We start from the raw sequence: 23,048 nt of genomic DNA on the forward strand, positions 1-23,048 counted from the left end.
AGTCAAAAGTCGTGTAGTTTATCCTTGCTCCTCTCGTCGTCGAAAGCAGAGAAGACATGCATCTCGCCAGCGGCTAGTTGGTAGAGACTCGGTACTCGCTTGTCGCCCGTGACGCTTTACTATACCGAACGGAATCGCACATGCACATGCCGGACTCCTTATCTGCGTTGTCGGCATTACTAGAACTCTGGGCAGGCACTCGAGCTTCGGAAGGGTACTCATAGCAGCTATCGCCCCCATTATCGGCACCTCAGTTGTCTCAGACGTCCATCATGGCACCTGAGCATGCATCCTCGGATGAGCGACTGCCTCTGCTGCCGACGAGACGTGCTACTCGTGCACAGGCGAGCTACACGCTCGTGATTCATGGCGGTGCAGGGACCATGGACAAAAGCCACTCGACCCCCGAGCTACGTGCTCAATACAAGGCTGCGCTCAGTAAGGCCTTAGTGGCCGGCTATGAGGTTCTCAGCTCTGGAGGAGAGGCGTTGGACGCGGTTGTTGCCGCGGTATCTTCGATGGAGGGTGAGTAAAACCCCCCTTGACTATAGCATTCATCGTCTTTGACCTAATGGACCCCGAAAGACTGTCCTCTGTTCAATGCTGGCAAGGGTGCCGTGTTCAACGTTGCCGGTAAAGTGAGTCACTGTCCTGACTTCTTACTCATTGGTCGATTCGCATATAACCCATTATCTGTACTCAGAATGAGCTGGAAGCTTCCGTCATGATTTCTGTTCCACCGTCAACGCACCCTTCTGTCCCGGCCACTCGACGTGGTATGGGCATTACCCTAATGACGCGAGCACGCAATCCTTCACACCTTGCCCGTGCACTGTACTTGTCCCCCGAGACGGCTGCGCACACCATGCTATCTGGCAGCCCTGCAGAAGCGCTCGGCGAAGTACTTGGTATTGAACTGGTTGATCCAAGCTACTTCTGGACAGAGCAGCGCTGGAGAGAGCACAGGAGAGGCTTGGGTTTGCCGGAGGAGCCATTGCCATTCCCTGGCGAGAAGGATGGACATGATCAGGAGGAAGTACCAAAGGAACTGCTGGATCAGCTTCCAACTGGTACTGTCGGCGCTGTCGCTCTCGACGAGCGTGGCTGCATTGCTGCCTGCACCTCGACTGGCGGTCGTACGAATAAGCTGGAAGGGCGCGTCGGCGACACACCGCACATGGGTGCAGGCTTCTGGGCGGAAGAGTGGCACGTCGAGGGCTGGATCAGGAAGGCTTGGATGAAGGCTACAGGTAAAGGGTCGAAGATCGCGGTAGGTGTCAGCGGAACCGGGGACGGCGATGTAGGTTGCAGCAGCGCATATGACTATGTTTAGCGATGCTGACGCTCTCTGAGTAGTACTTCATTCGCCTCGCTACAGCCTCCACAATCGGACGTCGCATGAAGTATCTGCACGAGCCGCTTGAGAAGGCAGCGAAGCACTGCGTGGAAGAGCTACGTCGTGATGGAGGGGTGGGTGGTGTCGTCGCTCTGGACAATCGAGGCAACGGTATGTCGGTAATCAATCCCAACTTGCAGCATAAATGCACTGACCCATCTTATAACAGTGGCAATGCCCCTCAACTGTTCGGGAATGTACAGGGGCGTCGTGCGCGAAGACGGCATCCCCAAGACTGCGATCTTTGATGACGATGAACTGGATTAGATTAGAATAAATGTGAGTGTCGTCGAGGACAACGGCATTGTTGCTCATTGGCCAGGGACCAGCGAACGCGTACTCTGTCTAGTATATGGCATGTGAGGATGTACAATTTCGTATGTGGGAACGCGACCTACTTCGTGAGACGTCCGCTGGCTAGCATGTCATGAGGGTGCAGTCCCGCACGGACATATCTCTACCGACGGGTCTGCTGATGGGCCACTATTGCTGACTCGCTCATTCCGCTCGCAGCTTCGCAATCCCAGAGAAGTAAGCTTGACACGCAGTCCATCGCTAAAGACGAACTGAACAGCCCTCTGAAATAGGCGTTCTTCCGGAGAATCTCCCTGCATTGCTGGGGACTTTCCTCGGCCGTTCCCAGCGAGACGGACACTCGTGACCAACGTTAGTCCTCGGTCCCGCGTTGTCGTGCCGAGGTAACTCCCGTCCCCTTGGTTCTACAAGTCAATGGCACATTGTCAGTCTCAGCTCTCCCCAAAAATGCTCTCAGAATGTCCGCTGATTCCCTTGGATGGATCACAATTAACCGCATGCTTTCTGTACGTGGACTTCAACCGACGTCCGCCGACGATATTTCCATCCATCGTCATCGGGTTTACCGAAGTCGTTGATCATGGGAACTACAGTCTGAGAATACTCGAGTGCTATTGTTAGCACTGCTGGTGGAAATAATCACTGACTTTGGTCACGAAGGCACGGCGAATTATTGAAGCATGATGAGAAACGGTAACGATGCCCCGCGAGCACGTTGTTGGTGCCCTCATCTACGGACCGTCAGAGCTCGCTTGTAAGACGTTTTGTAGGCTACCCATAGCCAATGAGAGAGTCACCGTCAGGGTCTCCCGCTGTGCTGCGCAGCCAGGTATAAAAGTGAGCATCTTTCAATTGCATGCCATCTGATTCCAACGCCGCGATTCAGATGTTCATCATGGGGAAACTCGCGCGTCTTGCTGCTGTGGCTGCATTTGCCTCCCTCCAAGGCGCGGTCGCGTTACCGCAGACGGCGACGGCGACTAGTTCTGCTCTGCCGACGGCTACTGCAGTGGTACCTGGGTTGAACTATCTCGCAAGGAATGCCGGAAAGCTGTACTTTGGAACTGCTACAGATGTGGACGAGCTGAACGATACGACATACACAACTATCATGGAGAACTATCTGCATTTCGGCCAAATCACTCCTGGAAACGAAATGAAGTGGGTTAGTGCCACATATCATAAGCCGTCATGACCATGAGACGAAGCCATGCTTTACAGGAATACACCGAGCCAGAGCCAGGCGTTTGGACGTTCGAGGAAGCTGAGACTATTGCAAACCTGGCGCATTCGAATGGCATGTACCTACGAGGTCTGGATGCACGCATTTGGCGAGGATGTGCACTTCTCGCTCACAAATCTTCAGGACATAACTGTGTCTGGTACGATGAGCTTCCCGACTGGGTGACCGCGAACAACTACACCGCACCTGAACTTGCGTACGTTGTGGCCAATCACACTGGAACCTTAGTAGGCCATTTCGCGGGTCAAGTGTGAGTAATCATCAATGTCAGTGCGATTGGTAGCTAGTCTGACAATGCCCGCTTTCAGCTGTATGTCACTTCTATGCAAAATGTCGACACAAACATAATACTAATCAATTATCTGTTGGTTCCCATACATAGATGCTTGGGACGTCATAAATGGTACTTTTGTCACACATTGTCCCGACCTAACTGACTGATTGGCGCAGAACCCTTGAACGACAATGGTACATTCCGCGAGGACGTCTTTTATGACACCCTTGGAGAAAGCTATATTACCATTGCGCTTCAAGCTGCAAGAGAGGCGGACCCGAATGCCAAACTTTACATCAACGATTACAACACAGAGTATGTTGGTCAGTATCAGAACGAGGCTTTCCACCTGCGACCCAGCTGACCAGTTTGCGCAGGCGTGAAATCGACCGCGCTGCAGAACCTTATAAAGCAGCTACAAGCAGATGGCGTGCCCATCGACGGTGTTGGCTTCGAGTCCCACTTCATCGTCGGTGAGGTGCCCACGACCCTTGTGGAGAACTTCCAAGCATACGCTGCACTTGGCCTGGAATTCGCAGTTACGGAGCTCGATATACGGATGGAACTTCCAGCCACCGCAGAGTTGCTAGAGCAGCAGAAGCAAGACTTCTACACTGTCGTGTCAGCCTGCGTGGCTGTCTCGCAGTGCGTCGGTGTGACAGTTTGGGATTGGACAGACAAAGTAATCGTCCGCTCATCCGTCGTTCGCGATGTTTCACTGACCAACTTTCTTCAGTACTCGTGGATTCCTTCGGCTTTTCCGGGCTATGGCGAGGCAACCCCGTGGAGTGCGGTGAGTCTCCACTTTCGCAATGTGCGTTCAAGCTCCCTAACGTCCCTCTGTCTAGGACTTCGTGAGAAAGCCTGCGTTTGACGGGATCGCAATTGCGTTCGAGAATGGAACGATCTAACACGCGTCTCCATAATGGTCGTTCTTGTATGTCTTGATGTATGCCTTCAGGACATTTGAACAGAATCCGAGCACGAGCGATACAACCGACTGCCTGACGTGTCCAGTCCCAGCTGATTATGTCTACTCTTGCTATATTAAATTTCACCGTGGGCAGCATGAGCTTTTTTGTTGAAGCTTAAAGCCCAAAAGTATGTGCGATGCTGTTGTCCACTTCCCATACCTGACACCGTCGAGGCTCTCATAACAATGCCCAGCCTTTCCCATCCCACAAGCATCTGACAGACATCGAGACCAGTCGGGGAAGCCGCACTGCTCAGCTGATGCATGGCCGTGCAGTTTCCATTAACTCTTCGCCATCAGAATGCGACCGACGGATCACATCGACTATGACCATCAGGGCGGGTACATATTTCCGAGGTCTGAACAAAGAGGGTCAGTATGCAGATCATACCCCCTTCTCACGTCCTGTTCAGTTTCCCCGAGCTTGTGCTACCGTCATTCCCTTATGCTCACCCGTCAATTGCATCTCAAATCGAATTAGCTCGTGACAAAGCCTTCGCCCTGGACCAGAAGCGTGATAATACTATATACTCAAGAACTCACAAGGCTTCGTGAAGGTATTTGTATATTCGGAATTGTCGGTGGACGAGCTAATGTGACCGAGTCCGCATTAGTGTCGGTGAACGTATCGGCATGGAAATCGATAGGTACAGGTGTACGTCGATGCTATATTGAGATGGCACTCTGCTCGCAACAGTTTCCACCAACGATCGCCACCGAGACTCAATTGACGAGTGAGGCTGGCAGAAACTTGAAGACGACGTGTTCTCGCTTGACAAAGCTTCTGACCGGTCGGCAACACGACGTCCGGATTTGCAAAGGGCCATAGACACTGTCCATAGACGCGTCTTCCTAGCTCCGGAAGCATTTTATGGAATGGCCTACCCCTTCTGCACGCATGGTCATACAGGCGGATGATCTGCGTCCATCGTTCGGGCTCTCTGCATGTGCGCCTCATGCACGGTCACCCTGCACGGTCGGCAACAGCATCACCGAGCCAATTGGGTAAATGCTGTTTTAATTCGGGGCGACATACTCGAGGTATTTAAGACATGCTCATGGCCTTCTACTACCCAGCAACCCCGCAAGCAGTCTCGTTTCATTATCGCATGATGCAGTCTTCGCTAGTTTCTTTCGTCCTCGCAGCACTCTTGTCATCGCACTTCGTGGCTGCGGTGCCTCAGGCCACTACTACAGCGTCCACTGCTCTGCCAACCGCGACGTCGAATGTGCAAGGGCTGAACTATCTGGCTACCAATGCTGGAAAGCTTTACTTTGGAACTGCTACTGATGTCAATGAGCTTGATGACACGACGTACACGGGCATCATGGAGAACTATGAGCACTTTGGGCAGCTCACTCCGGAGAACAGCATGAAATGGGTTTGTTCTTCGATCTATGTGTTATTCAGCCGATTATTGACTTTTTTGCTGGCATTGCCTGGCCATCGTAGGATGCGACAGAGCCGGAGGCTGGCACGTTCACATTCACCGATGGCGATACCATTGCCGCCCTTGCGAAGCAATATGGCATGTACCTTCGAGGTGATTTGCATGCGCCGGCGTCATCGCTGCTTGACATTGATTGTCGCGCATAAGGGCACAACTGCGTGTGGTACGAGCAGCTCCCAGACTGGGTCACGGACAACGACTACAACGCCACCGGCCTGACCGCGGTCATCCAAACGCACGTCTCGACCTTGGTCGGACATTACAAGGGACAAGTGTGAGTGTTTCCATCACCCTGCCAACAGAAGACAAATGAGTTGTTCACACCACTACTCTCCTTCAGGTGTACGTCATTCTTTGGTCCGATCGTCGCGTTTCTCGAACTCGATGACTAATTCTGTGTAGACGCATGGGACGTTATCAACGGTCAGTATCCATGATCATTCTATGGCTACGGCGACATGCTAATTTGAAACCCAGAGCCTCTGAACGATGATGGTTCGATGCGCGAGGACGTGTTCTACGACACCCTCGGCGACAGCTACATCTCGATTGCTTTGACGTCTGCCCGCGAGGCCGACCCCAACGCGAAGCTCTACATCAACGACTACAACATTGAGTACACAGGTCAGCATCGACCGACTTACTGATATGCTATGCCTGGCAAGCGACATTGAGCATCCGTTGCGGGGTTTCTTTTCGCAGGTACCAAGTCGACGGCCTTGCAGACCCTCATCAAGCAGCTTCAGGCAGACGACGTACCCATCGACGGCGTCGGAATGGAATCCCACTTCATCGTCGGTGAGGTCCCGACGACGCTCGTCGAGAACTTCCAGGCGTATGCCGACCTCGGTCTTGAGTTCGCCATCACCGAGCTGGACATCCGCATGGAGCTGCCAGAGACGGCGGCCTTGCTTGAGCAGCAGAAGAGCGACTACTACACCGTTGTCAATGCTTGCATGCAGGTCTCAGCTTGCAAGGGCGTTACAGTGTGGGACTGGACTGACAAGGTATGGGTTCTGCTGTGTGGTGGGAGCCTCAGATGCTTACGATTGTTGATAGTACTCTTGGATTCCCGACACCTTCTCGGGCTATGGAGCTGCGTGCCCATACGACTCTGTACATCATTTTTTCTATTCGTGTGAACGATTAGTAACCACCTTTTTACAGAACTACGAACCGAAGCCTGCATTTGATGGCATTGCAATTGCCTTCGAAGGTGGTTCTCTGTAGCCGAAATGTCGATATCGTTGCATTCCATCTGTATAAGTTGGCATGGTTGTTGGGTGCAGGTGCCAACGATCAGTTGCGTTCGGAATAAAATGGTGTGGAAGCTCATTGTGGCACGGTTGGATGACTCAGGCGCCGTTCACTGCAAAGAAAGTACCGATTCCTGCGGTGCGAAACATATGGAAATGTGTGGATCTTCATTGAATTTCCCCTGGTGCGACAGCATATAGTGTTGTGAGTCAAAAAAGGCAGTTGGGCACGGATTACTGCCCAGGGAAGGTGGAAAATGGGCCTTTTCCAAGCCTTTTGGCAAAGTTACAGTGACTCTCGAAGTCGGCTGTGAAGGAGCCTGCTTTCGAACCCACCGTGATATTGTCAGCATTGGAAACATCAGCTTATCCTAACATGCATGTAGGGAAGATCCAGGTATACAATCTATCAAGAGATGCAGCAGCAATCCTGTAAAATACAATTGAAGATCCTTTCAGGCCCACTGAACTCACTTTTGCCTCTTGTAAATCTTATTCAAGAAGCTCTTGAATACCTCCCTCTTCAGCGCAATACCTCCCTCTGGCTCCAGCGGGTTCTCCGGAATTGTCTCGATGAGACTCATGACGCGCTTGTAAGATCCCTCTTCATACTCCTCATAGATCTTTCTGACACCAACTTCCTCATAGATCGCCTTGACGCGCGCCTCAGCTGCCGGGTCTTTGCGGCCGTAGTTCTCATCTAGCACCGCACGCTGCTCGGGCGTCGCGCGAGCGAGCGCCGTGTTGATGCACCACGAACACTTGTTATCAATGATGTCCGTGCCGATCTTGCCAATCTGCTCCGGCGTGCCCCCGTAGTCGAGGAAGTCGTCTTGAACCTGGAAGTACTCGCCGAGCGGGATCAGGATCGAGCGCGCGAGCTCATAGGGATCCGACGACCCGGACGCATGCGGGATGCCGCACATGTACATCGCGAGGGCGACAGGCAGGTAGAACGAGTAGTACGCCGTCTTGTAAATGACGATCAGCTGGTGTCTGCGGGAGGGGAGACGTGAGTGGCACTGTCACAGAGGCGATGTGGGTGCAACGCACTTGTTCAACGAGAACTTGCCCAGGTCGACGTGGTCCTCGGGGGCCGTGATTAGGTCAATCAACTGGCCAATCTCCGTCTTGAATGTTATCTAGGAAAAGTTCAGTACCACGCATACAGTCAGTCAGGCTGCGCCACACACCTCGTGGAAGAGATCGAGGAGATAGACATAGTACGGCTCGGCGCGGAAATGAGTCTTGAGGAGGTGGTAGATGCTCCCCTCGAGCATGAACGAGTCGTTGATGGCGATCAGGTCGACGCTTTCGAGTCGATAGTAGCACGGCTGCCCGCGGCGCGTTACCGACTGGTCCATCATGTCGTCCGAGACCAGGAAAAAGGCTTGTAGCTGTCACAAAAGCTCAGCGAGTCGCTCACAAGAGCGTCAATGGCGGCAACGTACCAGCTCGACGCACCAGCCGAGCGTCGCAGCCTTGAAGTACTCATCGTCAGAGAGCGCCCCACCTTTGAGTATTTCGACGGTGTCCACGACAGAAAGACCACGGTTGAGCTTGCCACCCGGGACATTGTAATCCAGGTTCTACATGGCAGTGTGAGAATCGATTTAAGCTGCGCAATTGAAACGTCGTACCTTGTGGAACCAATGAATTGCATCCTCGGGCATGCCCTGGTTGGTTATGTAGGCTATCAGCTCATCCCGCAAGACCGGGAAGACGGCCTCAAACTTCTGCTTCTTCTGTGCTTTCGCGTCGGCCTTGGACATTTCGGACGAGGTGCGGTGAAGAGAATGGGTGGGGGTGTGGAGAAAGCTGGCTTCGAAGGAAATATGGACTCTCAAAGGTGGTCCGACTATGGTCTCATATCGATCGTCCACTTATCGTCCGACACGATTGAATCCGACGCCCGAACTACAACGTTTCATGCAAGCAGGGAATTGGATTGTAGAAACTTCATAGCGCAAAGTTCAGACGGCCGTCTTCGCTTATTGGAGAAGAGCGTCCGGCCGCATGCGGATGATCTATCCCCTTCCTTGTCGCGTGCGGCGACGGAGCATCCACAGATGCTGTCGGTACCGTCACATCCACCTCAAACAGCCACACGATGTCGACCTCAACTGAGAACAGCAGCCAGCCCTCTCTAGTCGAGTTCCTCAACACCCTTCCATCACCCCTCATCACAGCTCTAGTTGGCCTAGCACCCTATATTGCGAGGATCCGTCGTCTTGCGCTTGTATTGAGTTGGAAATCATCATGGGAGGACAGCTGGATTGCCATTGCTGCGTTGTGGGCGATATGCTTGCTGGCAGAGCCTGGCCTCAGGTATGTGGTATGCAGGTCTGCATCTGTTCTGTTCACTGACTTGAGTCGGGAAGGTATATGCTCCCCTTCGCGATCCTCCTGACTCTACTCATCGCAAAGAGAAGACCAAAACCTGAGTCTGAACTTCACGTCATGACAGAAGAAAATCTGCAGCAGGCAATCAGCGACTTGACGATCATACATTCCCTCCTGCCTGCTATTCTTACACCGCCACAAGTCCCATCTCAATCGTTGCCCGCACTCGTGCTCTTGCGCATATTCGGACTCCTTTACGTTCCATATCTGGTACTAACCCGCCTCGTACGGCTGCGTGTGTTGCTTGCTGTCCTCGGAACGATTGTGCTCACCTGGCGCGCCCGTTGGGCGGCGCTCGTGCGACGTGCTCTTTGGCGCAGCGCATACATTCGCTGGGCTATCTACCGGTTATGGGCATACCTATGTGGACAGCCTTTCGCACCCCAAGCCGTTTCCTCCAGTAGTCCGACGAATGCGACCGTCTCGGCGACCGCCACCCCCACGTCCGACTCTCATCAGCCAGCAGAAATCGTGCGATTCCTGTTCACCATATATGAAAACCAGCGCTGGTGGGTGGGGCTTGACTGGACTGCCGCTCTTCTGCCAAACGAGCGACCGTCATGGTGCTCTGCGTCCCTACAGCCAGTCGCGCCTCCCGCAACCTTTGCACTCCCTGCATCTACAACAATCTACATGCCCGGGCCTGACGGCGCGCGTGTGAAGCGCATTGCCCGGTGGAAGTGGGCAGAGCCGGAGTGGCGCGTTGGGCTACACCGCGAGGGCGAGGCAGCAGCCCGGGTGGAGAAGCCGCTTCCGAAGGACGAAGCTCCGGGAACGGCATCGGCGAGTGCTGCTAGGATGCTGAAAGCTGCAGGGAAGATTCGAGAGGGCAGTGTCAGCATGAGCGGTAGCCCAGAGCGCAGCAGAGAGAAGGAGAAAGAGAAAGATGAAGGTGAGAATGAAGAAAGAAAGGATGGAGAGATCTTTACGGATGTGGATGGCTGGGTATATGCGGATAACAAGTGGGAAGGGGGCAATGCAAAGGCTGGGATGGGCAAGGTCAGCTACATTGATATCTGTTATTGCTGCGGTCTGCTCATGTGGAGAGGACAACATATAGTATACGCGCTACAGGCGCTGGACACGGATAGCCATCCTGATCGAAACTGTCGACTCTGTTGGGCCTGGTGAGATGGGGATCCAGAGGGACGGCGAGGAGCAGAAGCCAGCGACAGTCACAAAGTCTGATGACTCGCCAATACCTCCTCAATGGGAGCCCGCACAGGGGAGGCACGACAGTCTGGACAAGAAACATCATGGTGACAGCGCGCATGGCGACGAAGATAGTCTGACACGACGCTTGAAGGCGGTGGTGCAGAATGCGGTGCCTCCACCATAATCGGTTGGTACTCTGACGACCGAGCATGGACTGTCGGCCCTCTGCATAACAGGCGCTACTCAGACCCGGAAATAATTGGTGTGCAGGACATCCCATGCGAACGTTGGGTCGATGGCGCGGTCATCTCGCGATGCTTTGGATATTCCCTACTAATCGGTTGTACTATATCTTGCCCGTCGTCTCCTCGTGTACTCTCACATCTTCATTATTGCACCTTGAAACGCCAACCATGGCATCGAAGGGAGAGTTTGTTTGACATCAAATGCGGAGAGTATAGCGGACGCCGTCTTCTGCTTTGGCATAGTTCAATCAAGGTACAGGTGCTGCCACATCGCCGCCGAATATTCTCTTGGATTTGCGACCGATCCGTAAGTCCATCCCGTAACGAGTTATCGACCTGGACGGGGATGAACCTAGTAGAGTGTTCTGTCCTCCAAAGCTGTCACAATGCCGTCATAGGCAGGCTTCCTGACCGGGTTCTGCTCATGCTTGTTAGAATTCGTCAAGCTTCGCAGAAGAGAATACACGAACGGCGTCTCACGGCGATGCATCGCCCCAACCAAAGAACGTCAACGAGACCCATGACTACTGGAGGGCTCGCATTCAGAACAATTCTTCATCGGTGATTAAAAGGTGGCGCATCTTGTCAGTGAAGTCCCACACCGAGACGCCTACGCAGGCGGGGACAGACATGCATGCCGAGACGACGGTGTTGTAATCAGTCTTCTGCTGCTCAAACATCTCGGCCGTCGCCGGAAGCTCCATACAGATACCCAGGCAAATCTGATCCCGAGCGCGGCGTACTGCTGGATTTGGATAAGATCGGTGGGAACCTCGCCGAGGGTGAAGTGGCATTGAAAGCAGACGGCATCGATCGGGACGTTGTCTGCCTGAAGCTTTTTCACCAGATTAAGCAGGGCCGTCGATTTTGGCCCCTGGTGTGAAGTCCATGAGACTACCGTCGCGAGATTCTCATGAATCGACATCATCGTACCTGTGTACTCTGTGTTATACTCGTTGATGTAGAGCTTCGCAAACGGGTCTGCTGCCCGAACTGCTCTCAGAGCAAGCGGAAATGTAGCTTGTCCCAGGCAAGTTGTAGATCACATCTTCACTATACGTCCCATTGTCGTTGAATGGCTCTACAATACGCATCTTAGATGGGATTTAGACTATGTGAAGTTTCATGCAGCAATTCACTAACCGTTGACGACGTCCCAGGCATCTATTCAAGGGTGAATACGAACTTAGTCCCAAACCTTGAGAACGCGCAGGTAAAACACATACAGCTTAAAAAAGAGCAGTTAGCGCCTGCGAGTGACACCTGAAACGCGCGCAGGACTCACACTTGTCCCCTGTAGTGACAAGTTAACGTAGAAAAGCGGTTCACAGTTGTGCCCTGAGCGAATTCGCATGAGCTTGATGCAAGTCTCCTCACAAAATAACGAAGATTATTACCTCTCAAGAGCATGCCGTTTGCGTGAGCCAGTTCTGAGATCTGGTCACCTCCGGTGAAATTGAATACAAACGGCTCAGGCTCCGAATATTCCTGCCAACTGGATGTCAGCAAGTCAGGTCGCTTGTGATCAACTGCAATGCGCACCCATTTTATGCTGTTGTCGGCGGTGAGTGCACCGAACTGCAGAACGCTGTCCAGGATGTGATCATAGGCCGTGTCGTTGAGTTCTGAGTTGTCCGTCGCCGTTCCAAGTACAGCTTTCCAGCGGGTTTTGCTCGAAAGTCGAGTCCTGGGACAATAACAGTAGCAGTGGGAAGCATGATAGTCACAGCGGTAGCGGTCTGTGGAAAGGCGTTGACTCCCTTAACTTAGCCAACACGGTCAGCGCCACGTTTGCTTGACGTGGGCAAAGGCCACTCGGGACCTCATCGAAAGTGCATTGTATTGATACTGGCTGCTTGGACCTTTTCAGATGTCTCGTACGAGGATGGCGCCTTCAGGATGCATACTAGGCACGGTGAACCCGTGTATCCGACTCGGAGTCGCGGCCTGCCTCCTAGTGGAAGCTGCCCAGAAAACCATGACAGTAGATATCTCAGACATGAGTATCTCGTGGCCATCGGAGCGGATTGACCGTGCTTGACATTCCTCGAAGGCCCTCATAGTATCGACGCAGTCTTCAGTCCAGGACTCCAATACACCTTTCGTGAGTAACGAGTTGCTCACGAAGAGCCGCAGTATCATCTTCAATACTGTTACTGTGAAGATGTACAGCTGACAGGTTGAAGGTGAGCAAGCCGGGAATCGATGTTAACACTTGTGCAAGTGCTCCCGAGACATGGACATGGCACGACTTACGTTCAATGTACCCGAGACTATCCCTCATAAAGGGCGGTCCGGGTGGCAACGCCGAGCTCGCACCAAAGATGTGGTCCCATTTGTTCTGATCAATGGCGGGCGAATGCCGATAGAGAGCCTTCTGTCGACGTCGAAGATCTACACACCTCTGGATCATCCGGATTCTGATCTCAGTCCCGTATACAAGAGCCAAAGACCCAAGTGACCAAAAACGTTCCTATGCGTCCGGCGGATGACACGTAGCATGAAGGCATCACAACGCTCAGTGAGCGCCATGTGAAATATGTGCGCCTCTTGCCTCTTCGAAAGTTGTTGCATCAGCCAATGTTAGGTCAGCTTCGCGTGGCGCCAGGGCAGTGGTCCAGGCCATTGCATCGGTACCGAGCGGCTTCTTTGATCACTTTCTACGTAGACTCTTTCTGATAGCTTCTGTAGGCCTTGAACAAGTCTAGTAAAACCTCCAAGTCTGGTCAAGGACGGATACAACCGGTCGTCGAAGAGCGGAAGAAGTGACTGTAGAAACTAGCAATCCCAATGCTTTCAGGCCTTAAACGTGCGATCAGCAGACTTATATTTTACCCTACATTTTTGATGCACTCGTAGATCCTGAGTAGCTAAAGCACGCGGCTCCATCCTTTGGCGAGCATGACCATTGCAACGGCAAGTGCTTGCCATTTGCGGTATCTCCGAGCAAGGAGCTCTCCATTGCGTATAGGACAACCCTTGCAGACAGGCGAGCTCCTTCAGGGGAAGGCTCCGATTGGCGATATTCCTAATTGCAACAAGTAGTGAGAACGGTGGAACACTGATAAAGAAACGACGAGCCCCGGAAGGGAGTCCTCGTACGAGCGGCGGTCTATCAATGGCTCTTTCCGTAAGCCAGAGAGGAGAACCTACCAATGATCGCAGCCTGCAAATTTGCAGGGGGTTTGTTTCAATCAGCGCCTCCTAGACAATTGATTAGGATATATTGCTCGCATGGATTCATAGCGCGCGTTTAAACAGAGTCTTTAGCGAGTCAACTTTCACCGGGAAGGTGGAAAAAGAGCGCGATCAACTGAGCGATCCGTCAACCGCGGCGTCGCTAAACTTACTTTGTTCGGGCGGGTCGCGAATTTCATATGAGAATACCCTACGGGTGCAACAAGCCAGAATTTTCTAGGGGCATTTAGGCGGCCACAGCACGTAAGGCCCATGAGTGATGGGTGACAGGACTGCCCGCTTGCATTCAGACACAAGCGCTACGAAAACGGGGAGATCCGTATTCGTCTACGTGCATCAGAAACCATCAGAGAGTCAGGTTCGACTCACAAAAGATAGCTTGCGGACCATAAACCTGAAACCTCAGCGAGAGCAGGCCAACCCCAGCTGAAACGCCAATGCAAGTTCCAACAGAACGGAGAATTCCGCCATCGCACTGTCCTAAATGGCTTTTAACGACGGAGTCGGACATTAGTTTACAGATATCACGATCTATTGCGATAGTTGTTGTAGGCCAGGCCAAATACGGTATATCAGCTCAAAGCGTTAGTTGACAGGTTTCTGAGCCCACCTAAATCCATGGTATGTATGTTAACGGTCTCATGCGGATGTCTCGAGAAGGTGTAATTCTCGAAGGTCAGTTTCACCATCGCCTATTCAACAGATCTTTATTCATTCATTGCTCTCCCGGTGGTAATGTACCACGCACAGCTGAGCATCAGGCGCCGCTTGTGTTTCAAGTCCCACATGACAAAGTAGCATGTTGTCCGTCAGCCATAAAATCAAGCGCTCTGCTATCTAGAGCAGCGTATGGCTTGATTCTTCTGTTATGCTGATGTCAGTAACAATGACTCGTCCGGCCCAAACAGGAGAAGCATACCGTAAGCAGCGTGATCGGCTTGGATGCGACAGGTTGCATACATTGACCCATGATTTTCATATTCGCTTCATTCAGGTAGCCAGCGTCCAAAATAATGAAGTGGCAAACAACTAGCTGAGCGGAACTTGCCTAAATTATTGAGTGGGACCATAGCAAAATTCGCAACCCTGATTCCGACAATGTCAGCAGAAATCCTTGCGGTTAGAACGTTCACCTTGCGTAATGTGCCTCAATTTCATGGCAAGATATTGGTGAGAAATTCGGAGAACACATTGAGCGTCGCGTTTTGTGTGGCGGCTAATGTGGACCATCGTACTAGCGTGCCGTAACTAAGTCTGAAACAGACGCGTGGGCGTATGCGCATCTATCACGTGACCGATACCCAAGCGTCAAGCGCCCAGTGGGCGCTTTAGAATTTGTAGAATTTGCAGCCACTTCGATCCCTGGACAGTACTTGGATCCCCAGGCTGATTACCCCGAAATCCTACAAGCCGAGTCGGACACACAGCAATGCTAGGCCTTGGAGTCAGAAAATGTTACAACTTTAATGTTCTCGCTAGTCTGAGCAGACAAAATATTCGCCGAATCTCTGTCACAGCGACCCATTCTACTATAGGTATGTGGCTGTTCGACTCGAGCATACTACACCGTGCTGAACGTGAAATAGACGTGCGAAAGCAACTTATGAGTGAAGTAAAGGATGCTATGAAGGTAGTTCACACCAGTTCAGCGAATAACAGCAATTGATTGGGGACACATCGGCAGAGTAAGGACACCGTAAAGTCAACGACTATTCGCGTCAGTATACGGCATGCAGTTATCTTTCATGATGCTGATTATGGTATAATGACACTGTTTCCTACAGTCTGTTCTCGCCGAGGTCTACGCGGCAGACAAAGCGCCAGGATCTGACGGAGCCGTCTCTTCTTCATCTATCTTGGCCATTCTCCGGAAAGCCGTCCGCCGACGGGCAAGTCCCTTTATGTCACTTGTCAAGCTCTTCTGACCGACATGCACAATTCGCTTCAACCGACAGGCTGACTCTGCTGCTGAATTTGAAAAGGCCAACCGCACTGATTTAGCGCAAAAAGAGAAGCAAGAAGCAGAACTCCTAGAGGTGTTTCTCCCGGCACTGCTGTCAGAGGCGGAAATAGACCGCTTTATCCGAGAAATCATTGCAGAACAACCTCAGCTTACGAGCGAACCCAACAAGAAAAGAGCCGCAGGCATGCTATTCAAGACGTTCTATTCCAAGGTGGATCGATCGCTTGTCGACACGGATCTTGTGCGAAGCAGAGCCGAAGCTCTGCTGGCCGAGGCGTCATAGGTGTTGCGAGGAGTTTAGCAACGATGATACAATCAGTTCCTGCTACATCTAATTACAATTACTACAAGCTCCTGTGGCAGCCCGACTGACGAACCACAGGGACGCAAATAGCGCTGATGCCGATGTGTTCCATAAACAAAGCGCCAAACGACAAAATGGGGGAAACAAATGAAAGGAAACTCCGTTCCTTGTATCCTAGCCATCAGATACTGGTACATCATGAGTGTTGACATCCTCAGGTGACGATTGGGCAGACAATGCCCCGCTTTCGCCAACATCCCTCGCCGGATCATCTTGCGTACTCGATGAGGTGCCTGCCACAGGGGCCGACCGCGTCTCCGCGGACGTCTGCGTAGCTGGGCGTTCCGGCTCCTGCCCATGCGTTGATGAGACACCAGAAGACGCCGGCAGGACACTTCGCACGCGTGTCAATTCCTCGATACAGCGATAGACTGCGCCCGAGACACCCTCGAGTACGCGAAGACGCTCATCGATGGCATCCCGCGTAAGCCTGTCCAATCGCGCAAGCTGCTCATCTGTCAGAGTTGGGGGTAATTGCGTCAAGGGTGTGCGAGCGGCGCTCGTTCCCGAAGTGCGGTATCGCGCTGGAGGCGGTTGAGTTGAACGCGATTGCGTCGATACGTAGCTTGAGCTCGAAGCAGTTTGTGATTGTGGCTGCTCGGGCCTGAAAAACTGACGCGCAGAGTGGTTGAATGCAGGTGGGCGTCCCCCCTGAGTTGAGAAGTCATACAGAGGGATTAACGAGGGGATCGCAGGTCTTGCACTACTTTGTGATGAGCTGGTCTCGCTGTTGGCAAAAGGCACTGTTGATGCGAGCGACGATGTTGTGTCAGTGCTGCTGCTTGTCGATGCGGTCGAGTCGCTATTCGGACCCATCCCGGACCGCGAGGGGCCCATCCTCCGTAACGCGGCTTGGGCAGCTGCCTCCCTTGGTAATTGCGCCTGGTCCGTGGAGGTCTCTTGCGTTCGTATTGGAGCGGCAGAGGTTTCGGCATGAACTGATCGGGCGGAACTCTGAGAGTTGGAGTCAAGAACAGAGCTTTGTGGTGAAGATGGCCGCGTGGGGATTTCGCCTCGCTGCTGGGGCTGTCGAGCAAACCATTGCGGGTCCATGCCCCATGGTTGCCAGACTCCACCTGGACCATAGAACCCTTGAAACACCGGTGGCTCCAGCAATTGCTGAGGCTGTTGTGCTTGAGCAACGTACTGTCCTGGATAGAAATACGCCGGTGGCGCAGCCTGGCCTCCTCCCCATGCAAAGTTTGGCGCAGGATGCTGAGGGAGATTGCCAGCTGGCGCAAACTGTCCATGTATATTCTGGCCTTGCACAGCTGGCTGCTGCGCAGGGAGACCAAGGAAACGACCAAGCCAAGCCATGGGGTTTGCACGCTGCTGCCCTGGTTGCTGGCCTTGTAGTGCTGCGCCTGGCTGTGCTGGTGCAGGACGGCCACCTTCTGCGCGACCTTGTCCCGCTGGCTGGTTCGCAGCGTCCGTTTCTAGAACAGTGCGGCGGCTGTCCGCGGTGTTATTATCATGATACATTTGATCAGATACTAATTTCGCTCACCATGTGGGACAGCTCTGTTGCCGTTCCAACCACGAACGGAGGCATTGGAAATGGAAAATATGTCCACAAGGCAACTTTTTCGGTGTCATGTTTGGTCCATCCTGGATAGGCGCCTGTGCTTCGGCAGCTGCATCGCCGGCTTGTGGCTGAGGGTTTCGCGAGACCATCTCCTCTCGGCAAATGATGCAAGTCCGGTCGGACATGTCTGACAGCTCGGCTTCTGTTGCGTTCGGATAGCGACGGTCCATGTCTCGGGTAGCATTGTGGTACCGAATGAGTGCGCGCAATCGAGTGATGAACGAGCGCGCGGTAAGATAGACGTCACGGATGATATTGAGCGGCAGACCATAGAAGGTTAGGATGAGCATGAAGAAAGTGAGGTACGTCGTCAACTTGAGAAAATCTGCAGCGGGATCAATCTAGTATAGACGGTCGCTTCCGATGGGCGCACCTGTCACTAGCTCGATGTAGAAGACGTACATGCTCTTGTTCTCCATGGGCGGCGCATTCTCGCCACCTCGTGTGCGCGCTCTTCGATAATCGATGACAGACAACACGTATCTTGCCATTGAGTTCAGGGCGCTCGCCAGTAGGATGGCATACTGTAGCGAAATCTTAGATTAGTCACTCGAATGCAGACCCTTGGAGATCCCACGTACCTCACTCGCAAAAAGGACCATTCCACTAATTCCATTGTTCAGCGTGTTTTCCACCGCAATTGCGAACATCACGATGTCGAGCGTCCATAGAAGGCCAAAAAGCAGATTCATCCGCACATGGAAGGTGAAAGGGGGACCAGGGTATGTCGTCTGATCCATCTACATGCCGGCTTCAAGTCAGGATGAGCACGTAAACACGTATTAACAGAACGCGTACTGTCTCCACACGGTCTGCCAACAGCCAATGGAAACATTTCACAAACAGCAAGAGTCCGAACATGAGCACGAACGGGATGTCGAAATCATCTCTGAAAATTGTGAACGCCAGAAGAGATTCGGTGACGAATATCCATGTTTGATCGTATAGTCGCTGCAGCTAGCTTCAGCGGATGCCGCATATAACCGCATGCAGCTACACACCTCGATTTCACGGGGTTGCAACGGCCCAAAGAACAACTGCTGCGTAATGCGACCGCACGCTAGAGCAACCAGAAATCCGAAATTCGCGAGGACCTGGAAGGAGGCAAGGTCACAGATTGCTCGGGCGAGTAAACCCCAATAATGCATACCAATACACTGCGACTGCTTCGGGATAGATATATAGCCACGGAATAGAAGTTGCTGTAGCTCCTGCAGGCATTTGCGATGGTCCCCAGTAATGCGAACGCGCTGAGTACACCATAGAGCAGAATCCTGTTCGAGGTCACGGCCGATGTGAGAGGCTGCAACCTCTGCCTCACAACGTCGTGAATAGGCATGGCAACTATGGACCTTCAATGCAGTAGTTTAGAGCCTTTTTGTCAATGTGTAGGCTGAGTACTAGGAGATGACGCTTGAGCTATGCATGAGAGAATGCATGTCATGATAGAGTTGCCGACGTGGCTCAACGGCAGCGTCGGGTTATCGTAAATATATATTTAATATAAGTCAAATGTAACTGCAAGCTAATGGATCTGAGATACTGTTTCGGGAACTCCCGACGGTCCCTACAAGGCAACTCTGTGGCAACTCTGGCAGGGCGGATGAGATTTGTGGTCGCATTCAATGGCTCCGTCTGTTCGACATCGAGGTCCTGAAAGCTCCGAGGATCACTTCTACCATATGCATCCAGGAAAATCATCTGAGGCACAGATTTCCGGCTGTGGATCAACCTTGCGCGTTACTGGGATCGCACTTGGACGGAGGCGGTCAGGGTCCGGCCACAGGAAACTTCCACTGGCGGCTATTCGCCTCATGGACAACGACGGTCGTGGGATCAAGACCCATGGAGGTGACAGGCTAATTATTCTGCGAAGAACAGATGACGCCGCAAGCCAGGAAGGTGGAAGAACGCAAGTAGGGCCGTTGGGCGCCAGCTAATACTGATGGCCGCACAAGCGCCTACTAAGAGACGCCCGGGTCAAGTCTGAGCGTGCGCTTGTCGGCTGCATGGACTCCTTCGCTGGAATGGTCAGAGATGAGATTGCCAATATCTGCGTTTCAGAGGTAAGCATGTGCTTCGAGATCTACTAGAGGTGTCTCACCTTGTCTTGTCTGTTACCAGGTTCTCTTGTCATGCCGAGAGGTGGTCTTCTCATGACACGCCACGGCTGGGTACTACTTATAGGGCTCCCCACACAAGTTTCTGCAGCAGTTTGACATCCAAAGATGCCCCCTCTCTGCGATTGTAATCAAATTCTCCGCAGACGTACGCCCTCTGAAGAGAAGAAAACTCCAGAGCCTCCCTTCAGCGGTGCTGCACCCGCCACCCGGCATCTGTTCGGCGTGTCCCGTACTAGTCGACTATGCCTTCTTATCGTCTCTGTAGCGCTTTCACTGTACTTCTTCGTCCAGCGTCCATCATCAGACGATCTACCTGGATCTTACGCTGTATGCTCCCCGAGCGGAGCCTATATATATACTGCGGATGACACCAATACTCGAGTACAGTGTCTCGTTGTCCATCGGTCACATTTTGTGGATACAGGGTCTCTAGGTACGTTTTCCCCCGTATTTAGCGATAAGATGTGCTAATATTGTGTGCGCCTCAGACGACGTCCGGCGGCGATGGTCTGAGGCAACTCGCCAGTCAAAACGTTCGGATAACGCCTTGCCACGCCAACTTGAGATCCGATACATTAAACCTGGCCAGGTTGTACTGCCGGGGTTGAGCGGTATGTCCGAGGCGGAGTGGTAACCTGCGAATAAACACTGCGGCTGACGAGTGTGGCATAGATTCTCATGCCCATATTCTTGAGTACGGAGCGATGAAGCAAATGCCAATGGAGGATGCACGCACTGTTGAGGGTTGGTATATCATAATAAGTGTCCAGACCCTGGACTAATGGACTCACAGAGACTGTGCGGCGCGTCCGAGAATACATACTGTCCGACCCAGATCTCAAGCATGACAAGACGAAGTTCGTGGAGGGCTGGGGTTGGGACCACACAAACTGGGAACGTGACGATTGGCCAAGCTTTGTCCGTATGCGTCTTTTTGTAGCTGTTAGTTCTCCTCTCACCGAACTCGACGATTGATGCTCAACAGGAACACCTCGAAGCAGACCCGGTTGTAGCAGGACGGCCTATCGTGCTCCAGAGCAAAGACGGACATGCCCTCTGGGTCTCCTCGCTTGTCCTGCAATCGATGGAGCCGTTACCAGATGAGGTGGAAGGCGGCGCAATCATTCGCAATTCGTCCGGAAGAGCACTCGGTAATTAAGCACTCACTTGATAAAGAAGGCAATTGTATTGACGATCGATGACAGGTGTGTTTTTGGATAACGCGCAGGAACTGGTCAAACGACCGATCCCAACGTACAAAGCGCTGGAGAAGCGATTCGCGGCGACTGTTCGGGATGCGCTCTCTCACGGCTTGACAACCATTCATGATGCAGGCTTCGATCCTATGTCGTTGAACTTCTTTCGCCGGTAAGCCGACTTGCAGTATCAGTAGCCTTGTGTCATTGACGCACGTCCCCAGGCAGGCCGACGAGGGAAGACTGCCCGTATGTGGTCTGAGACGCTAGAAGCATAATTGATTGATCAGATCTTCCTCGTCAGATCCGCATCTATGGAATGACATATTTTGACGAGAGCGCGGAATATTGGGGAGATAATGCTGTCAAAGTACTCGGTGCCGGCGATAACAGGTTGTGGGCGCGTAGTGTCAAGATATTCGCGGATGGTGAGGTCTTCTTGCCTGGATCATCGCAATTGGAAATATAACTCTTATTAGGTGCCCTCCGCTCTGGAGGGGCAGCTGTACGCATTCATGCGTTGTGTAATGCGCTATTTTCTCATTGTTCATCCAGCTCTACGCACCCTATGCGGACAATCCTGACAGTCGAGGACTGATGCGCATAGAACCAGAGGTGTTGAAGACGGTGATACCAAGGTTCATGCGCGACGGTTGGCAAGTGGTGCGTGAGCATGTTCGCCGGCTTGATCGTATTCGCTGATCTTCTCAGAATGTCCATGCAATCGGCGACCGTGCGAATGGCATGGTTTTGGATGCGTTCGAGGAGGCTCTGAAGCATGCCAACGTGACTGCTCTTCGACCTCGCCTTGAACATGCGCAGATACTAGCAGAAGCTGATATGGCCCGCTTTGGTGACCTTGGAGGTGATTTTTTCCCAAGCGGAGATCACAGGGCATTTCATGACGTTTCATCTCTAGTTATCGCGAGCATTCAACCCACACACGCGTCAGTCGGGCTGTCTTACGAGCGACAACACATTCATTACACTGACGCATTTGCAATGCAGTATCAGCGACATGTGGTTCGGCGAAGAACGACTGGTGAGCCCCTTCTCATACGTTTCAATTCCGAGGGCTGACTCATTGCATAGGGCCCAGAGCGTGTCAAGGGCCTTTACGCTTTCCGCAGCATCCTCGATCATGGTGCCCGCATCACTTTGGGTTCTGACAGTCCCGTGGAGGAGATTAACCCGCTCGCGGGGTTCTACGCAGCCGTCACAAGACTGTCAAAGGATGGCAGGTCTCCCCATGGCCCAGGAGGTTGGTGAGTACCCCCAATCATATTGCTGCATTGCTCCCATACTCAAGATATCAATTTCTATTCCTTATAGGTTCCCCGAACAGCGGATGACGCGAGAGGAGGCGCTGAGAGGTGTGTTATTTCCGCTGCGTCACACAAGCAAAAGACTGAAGGAGTCTCCCTATGGCAGGCATGACGATCGATCCAGCATATGCCTCATTTACAGATGGAATCCTTGGCTCCGTAACCGCGGGAAAGCGTGCGGACTATGTCATCCTATCGCAGGATATCATGACTATCCCTCCCGAGAACATTCTGGATGCCCGGGTTGTTGCCACAGTCATCGATGGCAGGCTTGTGTACGGTATGGTGTAGCCTAAGAATATCATGATCAAACAAGTGGATTAGTATAAATTTCGAAAACTATTGCGCAATTATCACCACAACGTTCTCAACTAAGATTTCGGTGGCTTCGAGCCGATCTTGCCGGTGAAGCCATGCACAGTCAGCAGCCTTCGTTCTTGGGTTGGCCTGCATAGTCTTTTTATACGCGAGTCAAACCAATTTTCACAGTGGTTGAGCATCCGAACACATGCAAGCTGACTTAGCCAGGCAAGAGCTGCAGCGAGCGAGACATTGAAAGCTCGGAATTGATAGCCACAGACAC

General features: G+C 52.6%; 9 protein-coding genes across 9 annotated transcripts; 6 read left to right on the forward strand and 3 right to left on the reverse strand.

Moving 5' to 3' along the window:
- The first annotated feature begins 6 nt into the window (after positions 1-6).
- On the forward strand, positions 7-1,833 carry LAESUDRAFT_727790 (asparaginase). The gene is made up of 5 exons (XM_040909290.1): positions 7-525; positions 586-638; positions 704-1,300; positions 1,357-1,507; positions 1,566-1,833. The coding sequence occupies exons 1-5, from the start codon at positions 273-275 to the stop codon at positions 1,661-1,663; spliced, it is 1,152 nt and encodes a 383-aa protein (XP_040762358.1). The 5' UTR covers positions 7-272; the 3' UTR covers positions 1,664-1,833.
- Positions 1,834-2,606: 773 nt separating this feature from the next.
- Positions 2,607-4,410, forward strand: LAESUDRAFT_744225 (glycoside hydrolase family 10 protein; the record flags this gene model as incomplete). Its single annotated transcript, XM_040911299.1, has 8 exons — positions 2,607-2,876; positions 2,933-3,023; positions 3,078-3,206; positions 3,337-3,357; positions 3,405-3,551; positions 3,606-3,910; positions 3,965-4,021; positions 4,077-4,410. The coding sequence occupies 8 exons, from the start codon at positions 2,607-2,609 to the stop codon at positions 4,137-4,139; spliced, it is 1,083 nt and encodes a 360-aa protein (XP_040762359.1). The 3' UTR covers positions 4,140-4,410.
- Positions 4,411-5,313: 903 nt separating this feature from the next.
- LAESUDRAFT_784785 (glycoside hydrolase family 10 protein) lies at positions 5,314-7,244 on the forward strand (the record flags this gene model as incomplete). Its single annotated transcript, XM_040913875.1, has 9 exons — positions 5,314-5,583; positions 5,655-5,745; positions 5,800-5,926; positions 5,993-5,994; positions 6,055-6,075; positions 6,130-6,276; positions 6,355-6,659; positions 6,712-6,768; positions 6,820-7,244. The coding sequence occupies 9 exons, from the start codon at positions 5,314-5,316 to the stop codon at positions 6,880-6,882; spliced, it is 1,083 nt and encodes a 360-aa protein (XP_040762360.1). The 3' UTR covers positions 6,883-7,244.
- A 134-nt stretch (positions 7,245-7,378) lies between these two features.
- On the reverse strand, positions 7,379-8,680 carry LAESUDRAFT_760911 (farnesyl-diphosphate synthase; the record flags this gene model as incomplete). Its single annotated transcript, XM_040912827.1, has 5 exons — positions 7,379-7,904; positions 7,962-8,050; positions 8,102-8,305; positions 8,360-8,497; positions 8,549-8,680. The coding sequence occupies 5 exons, from the start codon at positions 8,678-8,680 to the stop codon at positions 7,379-7,381; spliced, it is 1,089 nt and encodes a 362-aa protein (XP_040762361.1).
- Positions 8,681-8,846: 166 nt separating this feature from the next.
- On the forward strand, positions 8,847-10,890 carry LAESUDRAFT_727795 (uncharacterized protein). The gene is made up of 3 exons (XM_040909291.1): positions 8,847-9,236; positions 9,290-10,310; positions 10,372-10,890. The coding sequence occupies exons 1-3, from the start codon at positions 9,019-9,021 to the stop codon at positions 10,648-10,650; spliced, it is 1,518 nt and encodes a 505-aa protein (XP_040762362.1). The 5' UTR covers positions 8,847-9,018; the 3' UTR covers positions 10,651-10,890.
- Positions 10,891-11,253: 363 nt separating this feature from the next.
- Positions 11,254-14,697, reverse strand: LAESUDRAFT_751021 (glycoside hydrolase family 10 protein; the record flags this gene model as incomplete). Its single annotated transcript, XM_040911642.1, has 14 exons — positions 11,254-11,433; positions 11,484-11,731; positions 11,855-11,875; positions 11,997-12,005; positions 12,109-12,199; positions 12,254-12,398; positions 12,633-12,867; positions 12,968-13,184; positions 13,349-13,433; positions 13,552-13,739; positions 13,865-13,915; positions 14,062-14,099; positions 14,279-14,440; positions 14,658-14,697. 14 exons carry the CDS (start codon positions 14,695-14,697, stop codon positions 11,254-11,256), a joined length of 1,710 nt encoding a protein of 569 aa, XP_040762363.1.
- A 797-nt stretch (positions 14,698-15,494) lies between these two features.
- On the forward strand, positions 15,495-16,155 carry LAESUDRAFT_682442 (GatB/YqeY domain-containing protein; the record flags this gene model as incomplete). Its single annotated transcript, XM_040905791.1, has 4 exons — positions 15,495-15,539; positions 15,594-15,626; positions 15,694-15,819; positions 15,865-16,155. The coding sequence occupies exons 1-4, from the start codon at positions 15,513-15,515 to the stop codon at positions 16,153-16,155; spliced, it is 477 nt and encodes a 158-aa protein (XP_040762364.1). The 5' UTR covers positions 15,495-15,512.
- Positions 16,156-17,053: 898 nt separating this feature from the next.
- LAESUDRAFT_289436 (uncharacterized protein) lies at positions 17,054-19,285 on the reverse strand. Its single transcript, XM_040901856.1, has 8 exons — positions 18,972-19,285; positions 18,823-18,915; positions 18,620-18,772; positions 18,403-18,561; positions 18,195-18,345; positions 17,744-18,146; positions 17,384-17,689; positions 17,054-17,327 (listed from the first exon to the last, which is right to left on the reverse strand). The coding sequence occupies exons 1-8, from the start codon at positions 19,158-19,160 to the stop codon at positions 17,204-17,206; spliced, it is 1,578 nt and encodes a 525-aa protein (XP_040762365.1). The 5' UTR covers positions 19,161-19,285; the 3' UTR covers positions 17,054-17,203.
- Positions 19,286-19,846: 561 nt separating this feature from the next.
- LAESUDRAFT_727798 (uncharacterized protein) lies at positions 19,847-22,814 on the forward strand. Its single transcript, XM_040909292.1, has 17 exons — positions 19,847-19,887; positions 19,946-20,377; positions 20,433-20,555; positions 20,617-20,688; positions 20,738-20,862; positions 20,930-21,095; positions 21,150-21,312; positions 21,365-21,389; positions 21,445-21,568; positions 21,620-21,645; positions 21,696-21,803; positions 21,852-22,005; positions 22,060-22,087; positions 22,149-22,182; positions 22,233-22,405; positions 22,473-22,513; positions 22,572-22,814. The coding sequence occupies exons 2-17, from the start codon at positions 20,050-20,052 to the stop codon at positions 22,754-22,756; spliced, it is 1,875 nt and encodes a 624-aa protein (XP_040762366.1). The 5' UTR covers positions 19,847-19,887; positions 19,946-20,049; the 3' UTR covers positions 22,757-22,814.
- The last annotated feature ends 234 nt before the right edge of the window (positions 22,815-23,048 follow it).

This window comes from Laetiporus sulphureus (assembly GCF_001632365.1).
Source record: "Laetiporus sulphureus 93-53 unplaced genomic scaffold LAESUscaffold_31, whole genome shotgun sequence".
Classification (NCBI taxonomy): Eukaryota; Fungi; Basidiomycota; class Agaricomycetes; order Polyporales; family Laetiporaceae; genus Laetiporus; species Laetiporus sulphureus.

What these genes read in the sequence shown, in the direction of transcription:
- LAESUDRAFT_727790 (XM_040909290.1), top strand. Translation starts at nt 273, where the DNA reads ATGGCACCTGAGCATGCATCCTCGGATGAGCGACTGCCTCTGCTGCCG. An exon ending in TGTTCAACGTTGCCGGTAAA is followed by an intron (nt 639 to 703) that starts GTGAGTCACTGT and finishes ATCTGTACTCAG; the next exon opens with AATGAGCTGGAAGCTTCCGT. An exon ending in GCGGAACCGGGGACGGCGAT is followed by an intron (nt 1,301 to 1,356) that starts GTAGGTTGCAGC and finishes CTCTCTGAGTAG; the next exon opens with TACTTCATTCGCCTCGCTAC.
- LAESUDRAFT_727798 (XM_040909292.1), top strand. Translation starts at nt 20,050, where the DNA reads ATGCCCCCTCTCTGCGATTGTAATCAAATTCTCCGCAGACGTACGCCC. An exon ending in TCGTTGAACTTCTTTCGCCG is followed by an intron (nt 21,313 to 21,364) that starts GTAAGCCGACTT and finishes GCACGTCCCCAG; the next exon opens with GCAGGCCGACGAGGGAAGAC. An exon ending in TGTCAAGATATTCGCGGATG is followed by an intron (nt 21,569 to 21,619) that starts GTGAGGTCTTCT and finishes AACTCTTATTAG; the next exon opens with GTGCCCTCCGCTCTGGAGGG.
- LAESUDRAFT_727795 (XM_040909291.1), top strand. Translation starts at nt 9,019, where the DNA reads ATGTCGACCTCAACTGAGAACAGCAGCCAGCCCTCTCTAGTCGAGTTC. An exon ending in CTGGCAGAGCCTGGCCTCAG is followed by an intron (nt 9,237 to 9,289) that starts GTATGTGGTATG and finishes TGAGTCGGGAAG; the next exon opens with GTATATGCTCCCCTTCGCGA. An exon ending in CAAAGGCTGGGATGGGCAAG is followed by an intron (nt 10,311 to 10,371) that starts GTCAGCTACATT and finishes GACAACATATAG; the next exon opens with TATACGCGCTACAGGCGCTG.
- LAESUDRAFT_289436 (XM_040901856.1), bottom strand. Translation starts at nt 19,160, where the DNA reads ATGCCTATTCACGACGTTGTGAGGCAGAGGTTGCAGCCTCTCACATCG. An exon ending in TGGTCCTTTTTGCGAGTGAG is followed by an intron (nt 18,346 to 18,402) that starts GTACGTGGGATC and finishes ATTTCGCTACAG; the next exon opens with TATGCCATCCTACTGGCGAG. An exon ending in CAACAGAGCTGTCCCACATG is followed by an intron (nt 17,690 to 17,743) that starts GTGAGCGAAATT and finishes CACCGCGGACAG; the next exon opens with CCGCCGCACTGTTCTAGAAA.